The sequence below is a fragment of the Neoarius graeffei genome, chromosome 25, assembly GCF_027579695.1.
Source record: "Neoarius graeffei isolate fNeoGra1 chromosome 25, fNeoGra1.pri, whole genome shotgun sequence".
Lineage (NCBI taxonomy): Eukaryota > Metazoa > Chordata > Actinopteri > Siluriformes > Ariidae > Neoarius > Neoarius graeffei.
In genome coordinates this window covers 32731627-32745473 of record NC_083593.1, presented here as the reverse complement: position 1 = coordinate 32745473, position 13847 = coordinate 32731627, and the positions used below count along the sequence as shown (strand labels likewise).

At 39.0% G+C, this 13847-nt stretch overlaps 1 protein-coding gene across 2 annotated transcripts in view; it reads left to right on the top strand.

The window, feature by feature from the left end:
* cadm2a (cell adhesion molecule 2a) overlaps positions 1 to 13847 on the top strand; it is a 901104-nt gene that overhangs the window by 796671 nt on the left and 90586 nt on the right. For both annotated transcript variants that reach the window (XM_060908168.1, XM_060908167.1), the window contains exons 4-5: positions 1473 to 1625; positions 7163 to 7300. In XM_060908168.1, the coding sequence (XP_060764151.1) occupies positions 1473 to 1625; positions 7163 to 7300 (291 nt within the window). The remainder of the gene's footprint in view (positions 1 to 1472; positions 1626 to 7162; positions 7301 to 13847) is intronic.

Below are 13847 nucleotides of genomic sequence, written 5' to 3'. Positions count from 1 at the left end.
CCATAGTAAATGTTTGAATTAGGGAGTGGATTTTTACCTGGCAAACACAGACAAGCAGAGTGATACACACAGTGAAACGTCCCGGTGCATTATGGGGAATCTCAGTACACTTGGAACACTGCTCAACCAATCAGCAGTGGATTTCCCAAAACCCTCTTAACGCTAAGAGCATCTTAACTAGGAGAGAGAGCATTCATTGTGTTGCTTGCTCTACCATTTAGCGATGATCTTTGTGTTCCGATGGTTTTGGGAAACTCAGACCAGATTAGTAGACCGGAACTAACTGTTGTATAAAGTACAATTTAATAAATTAGCCATTCATCCAGTTATCCAATCAATCCAATCAGTCACATGGCAGCAGTGCAATGCATAAAATCCTACAGATACGCTTCAGGATAGGAAGGCTATGGTCTACCTAAATGGACAGCTGAAGTTTGGAAAAAGCACACGGGACATTTTTACAACCTTCAACTGTCTACTTTGGATGAGTCTGTGCCCAATGTAGTCTCAGATTTCTGTTTTTGGCTGACAGGAGTGGAGCCCAATGTGATCTTCGACTCTTGTAGCCCATCTGCCTCCAGCTTCTTTACTTTGTGGTGCTTTTCTGCTGATAAAGAGTGGTTATTTTTGAGTTAAACTTGTCTTCCTGTCAGCTCAACCAGTCTGGCCATTCTCCTGTGACTTTTATCATCAACAAGGCACAGAACTGCTGCTCACAGGATGGGTTTTTATTTCCCCTCACCATTCTGTGTTCACTGTAGAGCCTGTTATGTGTGAAAATCCTAGGAGATCATCAGTTTCTGAAATACTTAATCCGGTTCATCTGCCACCAATAACTATGCCATATTCAAAGTCACTGAGATCACGTTTGTTCTTTTTTGTTTTTTGGGGGTTTTTTTTCCCATTCTTATGTTTGATTATGGGTGGCACGGTGGTATAGTGGTTAGTGCTGTCGCCTCACAGCAAAAAGGTCCTGGGTTCGAGCCCAGCAGCCGACAAGAGCCTTTCTGTGTGGAGTTTGCATGTTCTCCCCGTGTCTGCATGGGTTTCCTCTGGGTGCTCCGGTTTCCCCCACAGTCCAAAGACAAGCAGATTAGGCTAACTGGTGGTTCTAAATTGACCGTAGGTGTGAATGGTTGTTTGTCTCTGTGTCAGCCCTGCAATGATCTGGTGACTTATCCAGGGTGTACCCCGCCTCTCACCCATAGTCAGCTGGGATAGACGCCAGCTTGCTTGCGACCCTGTACAGAATAAGTGGCTACAGATAATGGATGGGTGTTTGATTACCTATAGGTGCACAGGTGTTCCTATTAAAGTGTCCAGTGACTATGTATAATGTGGAGATAACCAGTATATTATGTTCTTTTTTTTGTTGCTGTTCATGTTTGTAGTCTTTGTAGCAGTGTTGGTCATTGTGTTGTGTTGTAAGCAGATCCCTCACCCAGGCTTATGTGTTTGTGTCTCGCCCACAGCTCTGAGAGACAACCGCATTGATCTAATCCGAGCCTCATGGCAGGAGCTCACCATCAGCATTCGTGAGGTTACGCTCGGAGACGAAGGGCTATATACTTGTTCCCTCTTCACTATGCCTGTCAAAACAGCCAAGGCCTATTTGACTGTACTGGGTAAGAACTACATGCAATTCACACAAATCTGAACATTCTGCTTATTCCTAAAGTGAAGCCATCACTTAAGATTGGACCCAATACTGAAATGTTTTTCCTATTTTTATATGCATATGCAACCAAAATTTTTTTTTTGATGTTTCACATCTTCAGGCAAAGCAATATTACTTTATTGTTGCAGAATTTTTGGTCCCTTTTAATGAGTTCAGGAATATCTGAAAAGTTTGACAGGAAACCAATATCACCACACCAGAATCCTGCAAAATTAGTCTCTCTAAGTTGATAGATAATTAGATTTCAACCTCATAAAGTGGTGGCGATGTAACGGATCTAACGTTGTTGAGGATCTGAGTTTAATGAGGCAAATTCGAGCTGTCACAGGCTATCACAGAAAACTGTCCAGAAGACAGTTTAATTAGTCTTTTCTATTAGGCTTTTTTTTTCTTTACTTTGTCAGTCAGAAGTCAAACAAATGCCATTGCACTGTTCCTGGGTGGCATTCCGGATAATGTCAACACAGCCAGTCCACAAATATTACTTCATTCCTAATTAGGTGCCCAATCAATTAGTATAATTTTAATTATGCATTGTATGTCATTAAAATCACGATGTGAGTTAATGTTAGTGTGCATATGTGTGTGAAAGAGAAGAAACCCACACAACATTAAAGATTACTCGTTATGAATCAAGGTATAATTCATTCACTGTCCATGTTTAATGATAAACATATGTAATTTATACATTTATAATTATCAGCTATTTCAATTCATTAGGCACATTCTAAAACAGCTTTTAAAACAGTGATTAAGGTGGGTGACATAATAAAACATGACGTTTCAACATTTGTTTCCGGTAATCATTTCACTCTTCACTTAATCAAATATATGAAATGCCTGAAGTCCTGATCTTTACCTTGACTTGTTTCAGAGGTTGATCACTATCACAGATCGTGACAGTAGGTGAATTTTAAAAAAAAAAGACTCTTAAGATCAAGGGTACTGCTTGCGTGGATTTAAGGAGGGATGCACCCCCTGTCCAAAAAAAAAAAAATAGTCTGGCTATTTGGAACTGTGACTTGATTGTATTGCAGATACTGAGATGTGACCGCCTTTCTTTAATTAATAAGGTTTAAAAAATAAAATAAATCATTATGTGAAATTGAGCTGAAGAGTTTATGGTATAAATTTGTATTTAATAGTAGGTCCGAGCTTAGTTTTTTTCGCTCGTGACATGAATGCATTGAAAAGCAAGCTGGGCGAGTCCTGTTGGATTTTAACAGGGCACGGGAACTTTGTGCATTGACATAATAACATACTGCATTCCCAGTCTGCACTGTAGACTCCATGTAAAGGCTGTGCACCATCCTTTTATGTTTATGGTATCATTAACATGCATGTTCACAAGCCAAAAGGATAAGACGTTGCAGCAGGCTTACTGCATACACACACGTCGGCTGTCCAGCTACTGCTCGTATTCATTAATAGGGTATCCCTGTACTCACTATATACCCTGCGTATGTACATGGTACACATGCCATTTTGGGAGCTCAGATTGCAGTTACTGACTTTGTATTACAGACCTGCAACTCTTGCAGTCTTTGTTTACAGTTATCTCGGTATTAAGCTCCGTCTTAAGTGGCCACTGACATTCCCTCAGTTTACCTGGGTACTGTATATTCACTGTCTTATATGTACACTGAATGTCCTGAGCAGGAGCTCAGATTGCAGTTGCTAAAATAGTAATAATTTATTGATATAAGATGTTTTGTGGTCAGTGTACTGCACTGTAGTGTGTTATGTGGTAATGCATTATATGACAATACAACTTTCATAAATATTACCATATATCAGTTGTAGTTATGTTCTATGCATATACCTGCAACTCTGACAATATCATTTTCAGTGACTAAGAAAATGGTTTTGAACGTTCCCACTTTTAAAACATATTTTTTGATATGGTAATTTTCTTTAACCCTTTGATGCAAAACATATGCACACCCCTTCTAATGCACAACATGGGTCAAAAATTACCCGCATTCATTTTCCAGGTCATTTCATGCTGACTGAGTTTTTCTTTGCTCTATCTTTTGAAATCAATTTATTTTATGATTGAATATTTCAAGTATTCTTTAAATATCTTGTTTTTAATTACCACAAATCATTAATTTAATTTTTTCTTTCCTACTTTATGAACAAAAATACTTTTTATATTACTACACATGGGTCATCCAAGTGTGATTTAAAATTAAATGTCTTAATACTATAATAATAATTTGTTTCAAGTAATTACTTTAGCAGTGAATGGGGCCAGTTATTTATTTATTAACTATGTAGTTAGCTAAGCCAACTACAATAAAATTAGCTAACTAAAGTAGAATATGTCAACAGCTAGGTAGCTAATAGTAATTACTTGTAACTTTCTGACAAGTAATCTACTCACTCTCAAGGTAACCTAAACATAATCAATTTTTTTCTAAGGTAATGTTAGAACAATTGAAAAACATTACTTCCATGTATTAGACGGGCAAAGGGCGCTGTGCTGAGCTGTGAAATGTCTGACACAAGCACAATTCACAGTTCCCACCAAACGCTGGAGTAAATGCATGCGGGTCGGTTCTGACCCATGTGTGTAAACTTGATGTAGAATTACAAAAGCTGTGCTTGTTCATAACTTAAGAAAGGAAAAATAAAATGATGATTTGTGCTAAACAAAAACAAGATATTAACTGCATATTTGGAAAAGTAAATGACAAAATTAATTTATTTCAAAAGTATATCATAGAAACACTCAGCTATACATGAAATAACCTGGAAAATGAATGCAGGTCGTTTTTGACCCATGTTGTGCATTAGAAGGGTAGTGATACAAAAAGGGTTTTTATTCAAAAAGTAAGAAAGGAAAAAATAAAATAAGGATGTATGATGATCAAAAACAAGTTAATTGAGGAATACCTTGAATACTGAATGATGGAATTAATTTATTGCAAAGATATAGAAGATAAAAACTCAGCCGGGTCACTTTTGACCCATGTTTTGCATCAAAGGGTTAAGAGATTTCATTTACAACTTGTCTCTGACAGCTCAAAATGCATCTCCGGGTATTTAAAAACTGCAGAGCCTCCAGAGGCCCCCGGATCCCCAGCCTTACTGGGTTGATCCCTCCCTCCCTCCCAAAAAAATCCCAAAATTTCAAGTCCAGCGCTGTTTAATAAAGATCTCACTAACCTGTAAACCTTCTAGACATACAAAAACATCCATAAAGAAGATCAGTAGTACAGCTTCTGAGCTTGGAGTGTATGCTGATTTTCAATGCATGGTGGACATACAGTATATCATGCATGCTTTTAATGTACTTCTAATAGAAATGCATTCAGTCTTGCTTTTAGAGGCACAGTTCACACTAAAAAAAAAAAAAAGTCTAATATCTGGAATTTTCTTCAGTCATAAAAATCCCAGCATCTTTTTTTCCTGAGTAATGTTTCCTATTTATTTTTCTGTTTCTGCTCCTTTGAATCAATAGCCTTGAACTATCCCAATAAAAACTCCACACAGAAAGGCCCCAGTTAGCCATGAGGCTCAAGCCCAGAACCTTCTTGCTGTGAGGTGGCAGTGCTAACCAATGCACCACTGTGCTGCCCATCTTGTTCAATCTTCAAAGAAAAAACAGGAACAGTAGCTGAAAGTTAGTTTAATTCCATCATATTTTCCATTGCAGGTAGCAGGGCTAGGCTGTATCGTCATTGTCTTCACTGCTGAACCCGATCCAGGGTTGAGGTGAACCATGTTTGGTTGACTTAGCCAGAATTGCAGCAGCAGCAGGGTGGCCAGTTCCTTTCTGCACACTCACACACACATTCATGCCTGTGGGCAATTTAGAGTAGCCAGTTAACCTAACTGTATGACTCTGGAGGAAACCGGAGCACCCAGAGGAAACCCATGTAGACACGAGGAGAACATGCAAACTCCACACAGAAAGTCCCCTGTTGACCACTGGGCTCGATCCCAGAACCTTCTTGCTGTAAGGCAACAGTGCTAACGCTAGGCTGTATAGCCGGGGTAAGTACACTACCGTTCAAAAGTTTGGGGTCACTTTGAAATTTCCTTATTTTTGAAAGAAAAGCACTGTTCTTTTCAATGAAGATCACTTTAAACTAATCAGAAATACACTCTATACATTGCTAATGTGGTAAACGACTATTCTAGCTAAATTCTACTAAATGTCTGGTTTTTGGTGCAATATCAACATAGGTGTATAGAGGCCCATTTCCAGCAACTATCACTCCAGTGTTCTAATGGTACAATGTGTTTGCTCATTGCCTTCCTTAGAAGGCTAATGGATGATTAGAAAACCCTTGTACAATCATGTTAGCACAGCTGAAAACAGTTTAGCTCTTTAGAGAAGCTATAAAACTGACCTTCCTTTGAGCAGATTGAGTTTCTGGAGCATCACATTTGTGGGGTCGATTAAATGCTCAAAATGGCCAGAAAAATGTCTTGACTATATTTTCTATTCATTTTACAACTTATGGTGGTAAATAAAAGTGTGACTTTTCATGGAAAACACAAAATTGTCTGGGTGACCCCAAACTTTTGAATGGTAGTGTAAGTAAGTTGGATTGGGAGTTCTGAGGATTTAGGCTTGGAAAACGAGAACGTAATGATAGAGGTTAGAATATGAGCTCTGAGAATGAAAGATAGTAACTCTGAGCAGAAACATTGGTCATTTCTGTCTTGAAGTTGCTTACTTTCCTATAACAGCACACCTCAAAGTGGTTTATTCTTCTTATAGCACAGCTTTGACCATTATTATGCTGTTTTATTTATTAAAGAATAACATATCATACTTTTTAACCATTTATAATTACATTTAAGCACTACCATGCCACCCTGTTCTGAACCATGATCCTTAAAATGTTCAGAAATCAAAAAATGCCTTAAAAGAGTATCACAATTTCTAGTCATTGGCATTCTGTCAGCTCTGTTGTTGATACGATGCAAAATTTGACATCCAAAGCTCTCTGCAAATTGGAAAATCGAGAAAATTTTTTTCTTATACACATCTGTAGTTGAAGTAAAAGAATGATAAGTTTAATGAAATTCGTCAATGTCACAACCTCCACCTTATCAAAGATAAAGTTTTACTTTAAAATGCTATTACAATATGATCAAATACCAACTATGAATAAAAAGGTCCAAATTCAAATTAACCTCAGTGGAGGACAATGCCCCAGGCTAAACTAGAGGATTTGAGCATGTGATTGTAGAATACTGATAAAATGTTTCAAATGCGTTCATGTTCGACTGCAGCAGATTTAGAAATAGCTCCTTTAATACACTTGGTCTGGGGGCTTTTTCCCCTAAATGTCAGAGCCTTCAGGCAGCTTTTTCACAGATCACATTGAATAGACTTTGTGGTCCTATTATCCATCTTTCAGCAAATCATTCCACTTTTCCACTTTGCGGCTAGTTTCAGCTCATTTCTGCTTTACTTGCTCTGAGTGTGTGCATGTGTGTTTTTCTCGCTGTCCTTTTCTGCAGGAGTACCAGAGAAACCAGAGATCAACGGTTTTACTAAGCCAGCCATGGAAGGAGACCAGATCACCCTGACCTGTGTGACTTCAGGCAGCAAGCCAGCTGCAGACATCAGGTGGTTCAGGAACGAGAAAGAGATTAAAGGTAGAGAAGCATGGATGAGTCCAATTTGTGTTCAATCATGATCAATCAAGATATTAAATCATGTATTAAATGGAACTTTGCATGCAGTCAAAAAAAAAACCTTTCTTACAATTAGCTCCCATATCTCTATATTTAAAATAGCAGTATTTTTCTTGTCTATGAAAGAACTCTAAGCTTTTATATTGGTCACATACATGTAATTTGTGTTGACAAGCAAATTCAGCACCAAGATCACTCACCTACAATCCTAAAGTGGATTATGCTCAATGTACACATCCTTTGCTAATTTTAGTTCTAATAATTGAGCTTACAGTCATGCTAAGATTCAGTAGAGGTTTATTAGTTACTGTCGTACTGTCTTAACCAGTGAGTATTTTCAATTCAATTTTATTTGTAACGCCTGTTTAACAACAGACACACAAATCCAGATATAACTTTAGAACCATAATGAGTAAACAAGAGGCAACAGTATCAAAAAAAAAAAAAACAACCCTCAAGTGCAATCAAGCACAAAAACAGATCCCATCCTCTTCTTGGTGACACCAGATATTGGGTTGATAAATCGTTGCTCTTTGATGACTATATTCTATAACAGTCAGACAGGACCAAGTGTTTTGAATGAGTGTTCAGTATGAGCATATTGTGAATTGCTGGGTTTCACGTGACGTCACGTCCGCCTCATTAGTTATTCAAAACTTTAACTGGCGGTCTACCAAAGTTCAGTTGACAAAATGTTTGTATGGAGAAGGTGCATTGCTCGCATGAAAAATGCCTTACGCTTGCGTTGTTTTAGGTTGTTCGAATCAATCAAACCATGAAACTGATAAAAGTTTCTTCAGGGTTCCCTGTGAACTAATAAAAAAGGGTGAACGAACACAGGATTTCACAAAAAGACGTCGAGAAAGGTGGCTTTTGAACCTCTCACTGAAATCGAAGGGAGCTGAGTCGAAGCATGCTCGAGTTTGCAGTGATCACCTCGTGAAAGGTTTGTATCTCCCTCTCAGCTATGTCCTTAGTGTTTTCCAAGGACTTTTCTTGCTATGTGTCGTTATTTTATGGTACGTTTTTTAGTCACGAAGCTCTGAAGTCCCCAGCTGTTTCTTTGTTTACTCCTCACTCAGTCCATTTGCATGAAGGTCGCGACAAAATTCTTCCCCAGCCATACAGTTACAATGCGCCGTGAGCACTTCTCTATGTTGTTTAACTAAGCTCCAGGTGTTTAAAGGAGTTTCTGATGATCTTTGTGAATGATTTACCTGAGAGATAAGAGCCAACACAAGTGAGAATCAAGCGAAATGTTGTTTGTTTACACTTCAGCTTGCAGTGCTTCGTTGTAAAGATGTGAACGAAAAGCTTTAAAAAAAACATACTTGCACGGGCAAAAACAATACAGGATTCATTCGGCAGTGACTTGATACCGAGGTCCTTTACCCAGCCACATGCAAAAATGTTGTAAGCCTTCATACTCTTCCACGCTTTCATCTGTTTTGCGGTGTAGAAGGACGTCTGAAACACCAGATAGTTTGAGATGTCGGGGAACTCGACTGAAGGGTAGTTTTCGAGATCGTATGACAAATCCTTCTTTCCCAGACTGTAGGGGTCGATTCCATTGCACATAGCAATCTTCTGAATATATCTAAAGCGAGCAGTGGCTTTTAGATTACGAGCATACTCTGATAAGTTATCACTAGTTGTTTGCACTACAGCAGCCGTTTAGATCACCAACTATTTCACTTTCAGTAAAACCGCTAAGAAAAGTCATGTGACTGAAACCCAGCAATAAGAGGCCTGAGATGAGCACATGACGGTTTTTATGATTACAGGTACAAATCTTAAGTATGCAAGTGATATTATGCGCAAAAGCAAGGGGAAGGCTGTAAACTGTAACTGTTTATATTGTCCATGTGGGACCATCCACAACAACAGAAAGTGAGTCACACAGTAGAGAGAGCTCCGAACAGATCAGCGCATCAGGATGATCGCTGAATCACTTAGCAGCTCTCTCCCACGAAGTAAATATGTTCTCGACATATATACTTATGCTAACTGTATCATAACTCTGTTCAGCAGATGCTGTGAAGCTTTTTGACATTGTAATGAAGTAACATTCTTCTACAGATACATATCTGTGTCAACAGCAGACTAGATTTCTTTCTCATATCCGACTTCATTGTTGTAATGATTAAAGCTAGTTTCTTGTCAGTCATTTGTTATCCCTAGATAGTAGACTGTATGAATAGCATGGGCCATTCTCCGAGTATTTATGCATGCAGTATGTATACACATATCTGCTTTTGCCTGGTTGTCTTTCTGGTAATCAAGCAGGTAAAAGGCAGCATAATAACTGGAACGTGCCAGCACGATGAATGATCGACGCCCGGTTTTCACTGCTGTGCATTCCAAGCAGGAAGCATTGATTGCCTTTGTTTGAGCTCTGTGCAGTGCTCTAAAAATACAGCTGTTCTAATTTGCAACGAGACCGTTCTCCGTGCTGTGTGATTATTGCATTTCTGCCAAGCAAGAAGTGAATGGAAGCCAAACTAAGTTTGCTGTTCATTTCCTTGTTAGCACTTAATGCTTGAATAATGGTTTTGGGTTTGGTTGAACACGTTTTTGCCGAACCCTCTTGGATCAATTTCTTTATGACTGTGGACACATGGAATGAAATCCTTGTTTCTGAATTTATCTCGGATTGCATCAACAAGGATCAGGTTAAACACGCTCATCAAAAATTAGTTGAGCTTTTATTTTAATTCAGGTTGTGTTGTGCTACTCAATTTTAAACATGGATTTACAAACAGGGAAAGCTGATATAAATGAGCTAGGAGGGGCTAAGCCTTCCATCTCTTTCAGGGAACATAAATAAATAAAAAGACAGGCCCTTCTCAACGTATTATTTTCCAGTGACAAATGGCTTGAGGTGTTGTTGTTGTTTTTTTTTACTTCACTGGAACAAAAAAACGTACCGTCAATGATGGTAAGAAAAAACACATATGAAGTAAAGGCTGGGGTTTGTGTATTCTAGGTTAAAATGTAACTTCACCCCAAGCTCTGAGCCAAACTCCACCCACTGCATCATTTTGAAAAATGCTGAAAAGTGGGCTGGGAGGAGGGAGGGGCTGAGGAGGGGTAGGCTGGGGGAATCATGTGCATATGTGTGAGGCAGGAGTTGCTCAGTGAGTCTCAATCAGCATATTTAAAAATGAACACAGTTTAACAGACTACCTAATCAAGGGCGGGAGCTGGGGGGATGGGCCAATAACAATTATATGTTCTTACCATAAAATGCTCATCTCATTATCTCTAGCCGCTTTATCCTGTTCTACAGGGTCGCAGGCAAGCTGGAGCCTATCCCAGCTAACTACGGGCGAAAGGCGGGGTACACCCTGGACAAGTCGCCAGGTCATCACAGGGCTGACACATAGACACAGACAACCATTCACACTCACATTCACACCTACGGTCAATTTAGAGTCACCAGTTAACCTAACCTGCATGTCTTTGGACTGTGGGGGAAACTGGAGCACCCGGAGGAAACCCACGCGGACATGGGGAGAATATGCAAACTCTGCACAGAAAGGCCCTCGCCGGCCACGGGGCTCGAACCCGGACCTTCTTGCTGTGAGGCGACAGCGCTAACCACTACACCACCGTGTCGCCCCCATAAAATGCTTTCATTCCATATTTTATTGCTGCTTTTTTGTATTTCTGGGGTTTTGTTTTTGAGTAGAGTTTTTATTTTGTCCTCGGTTGGTTCAGTAACACGGTCCACCATTTTTTTCTTCTTCTTTAGGGTTTTTGGCGGTTTGGCACCACCGACTGGGCTGGAGTGTGGAACAGGAGATATTGGGGGGAAAACTAGATTCTTTTAGCTGTTTCTGTTTCTTTTAAATACTTGATAACAAAGTGATATATCTGACTTGATGTGCTCCGCCATTTTGTTTTTCTCTACTCGCGGTATATGAGCTGATATCCTAATTGTAGAGCAGCCAATCAGAGCGCGTGATTGCTCATATCCAGTGAATGTGGATAGAATATATATATACGGCAGGGGTGTCCAAACTGATCCATAAAGGGCCGTGTGGCTGCAGGTTTTCATTCCAGCCATGCAGCAGTACACCTGACTTGGCTGATTCAGATTCAGATGGTTGCTGGGAAATTCCTCGTAAGGAAATCACAATAAAAGAGAAATTGAGAGACACATTTTTTTCTTGGTTCCCAGGAGGATATACAGTTTCCAATGAGAAAATTAGACATTTCCTCACACCACTTAAATTCATCGAGTATTTGAAACTTAGGTTGTGAAAGATTCTTTTTTTATTTTATTATATTTCTATTAATTTTGACTGGTCATTAAGAACTTGTTACTAAATATAGGTTTTTTTTGTTTGTTTGTTTTTGACTAGGAACAGGGGTTTCAGTAATCATACATTCGATCCTTCTTAACTACAAATTAAAAATGAATCCCTGAATGATTTTTGTATCCGAGTTTAAATTAACAAAACAACAGGATTATATGTCATCTAAATTGTAAAACAAGGATGGATTAAATAGTTTTATATTTATAAATATGGCACTTGAATTAATAAATAAAGTTTTATTTAATACCCATGCTGAAGCTTTAATCTTTATTGGTGTCAGAATGGTGATTATAGTCTTATATTCACCAATCCAAACACAAGATAGAACAGCCTGGAACATTGTAGTTAAAGATAACATCTAACAGTGGATTTAACGAAGACAGAACACTCAGCTAAAGTCGGATTAGATATAAAAGAGATAGAGATCTATTCATTTAACTGTAATGAATAATCAAATATTCAAATAGCATTTGGTGACAAGCTTCAGGAAAACTGAATGACATAAAAATAAGGTTTAACAGAAGAATATTTATAAGGCATTGCTGATGCTGTAGATGAGAAAGCAGCTTATTTAGTTTAAATCCGTTTATGTACTGATGCTCTGATTTGCTCTGGATTGACAGATAAAAATTTGCTGATAAAAACCATCTCTGGTGAAGCAGAATTATAATTCTTACTAACAGGGTTTGTTCTCGAGTTGCACTGATGTTGTGAAGGCCAGGAGCATATTTAGAGTGTGTGATGTAAAAGCAGTTGTTGCTCCTAACAGAACTTCCTGTTCAGTGCTTTCATGTACATTTGTTCTCACTAGTTTGCTTGTAATTGGATGGAGGGGTCTGTTTTGCTGGATTTCAAAAACCTACGCACTTACGAACATTGATAATTAGTGCAGTGAATTCAAGGTAATAGTTTCACAGGGTCACCTCCCACGCTATTTACTCCACGCTTGGCTTCATATAAATGTATGGACCTGTAACAAAAAGGTGTGTCCTTTTTCTAGTATCTTGTGTCTTGTTAATTTTTTTTTTCTCTGAGTGTTATGCAAAGTACAAAAAGGTTTGTGACGGTCTTCAAATATTACCTCTGTTTTACTAGTTGATTCTTTTTTTTAGTGCTTATCTTCTTTATGCATCAGTGTATATGTGTTTTATTTATTTATTTATTAATTATTTTGCGGGTGGCACGGTGGTGGAGTGGTTAGCGCTGCCGCCTCACAGCAAGAAGGTCCGGGTTCGAGCCCCGTGGCTGGCGAGGGCCTTTCTGTGCGGAGTTTGCATGTTCTCCCCGTGTCCATGTGGGTTTCCTCCGGGTGCTCTGGTTTCCCCCACAGTCCAAAGACATGCAGGTTAGGTTAACTGGTGACTCTAAATTGACCGTAGGTGTGAATGTGAGTGTGAATGGTTGTCTGTGTCTATGTGTCAGCCCTGTGATGACCTGGCGACTTGTCCAGGGTGTACCCCACCTTTCGCCTGTAGTCAGCTGGGATAGGCTCCAGCTCGCCTGCGACCCTGTAGAACAGGATAAAGCGGCTAGAGATAATGAGATGAGATGAGATATTATTTTGCTTCACCATAAATCACAGGAGAATCTTCTCCATCATGCACTTGAGACTAGTTTTATTTGAGGATTTATGAGCAGATGGCTTGAATCAGATTCAGGATGGGATATGATGTGTAAATATGTGTTGTGTGGCATTCAGTATTGTCAATCTCAACTCCAATGCCGGAAGAACATTATGCTCCCTGCGCTCACTTCCCTGTGGTCGACGTTTTCATCATGAACACGTGCATATGAAACAGAGATAAATGGATTCAATAACATAAGCAAAGTTCTGATATGCAGAATGGGTTTGCATCAAAAAAAGCAGCAAGATGAAGACAGAGATGGAGGAAGAGAGTAAGGTAGCTTTGCAGAGGACAAAAAAGATATAAGAATGCTGTCTTTAGGATTAATATGAGAATTAAGTATTATAATAAGCAAAGGAGCATTATACTTGCTCATACTTGTGCTTGTGTGTGTGTGTGTGTGTGTGTGTACACGGGTGAAGTGACAGTCTCTGTCATCACTGATTTCAGCACCTCTCCACCACACTCATGGTGTGATAAAGGCATTTATTTTGGAGTCCCATTCAGGGAATAACAGTCACATGGAAGCAAAACACCAGCATTCTGACTTCTATTAAATTT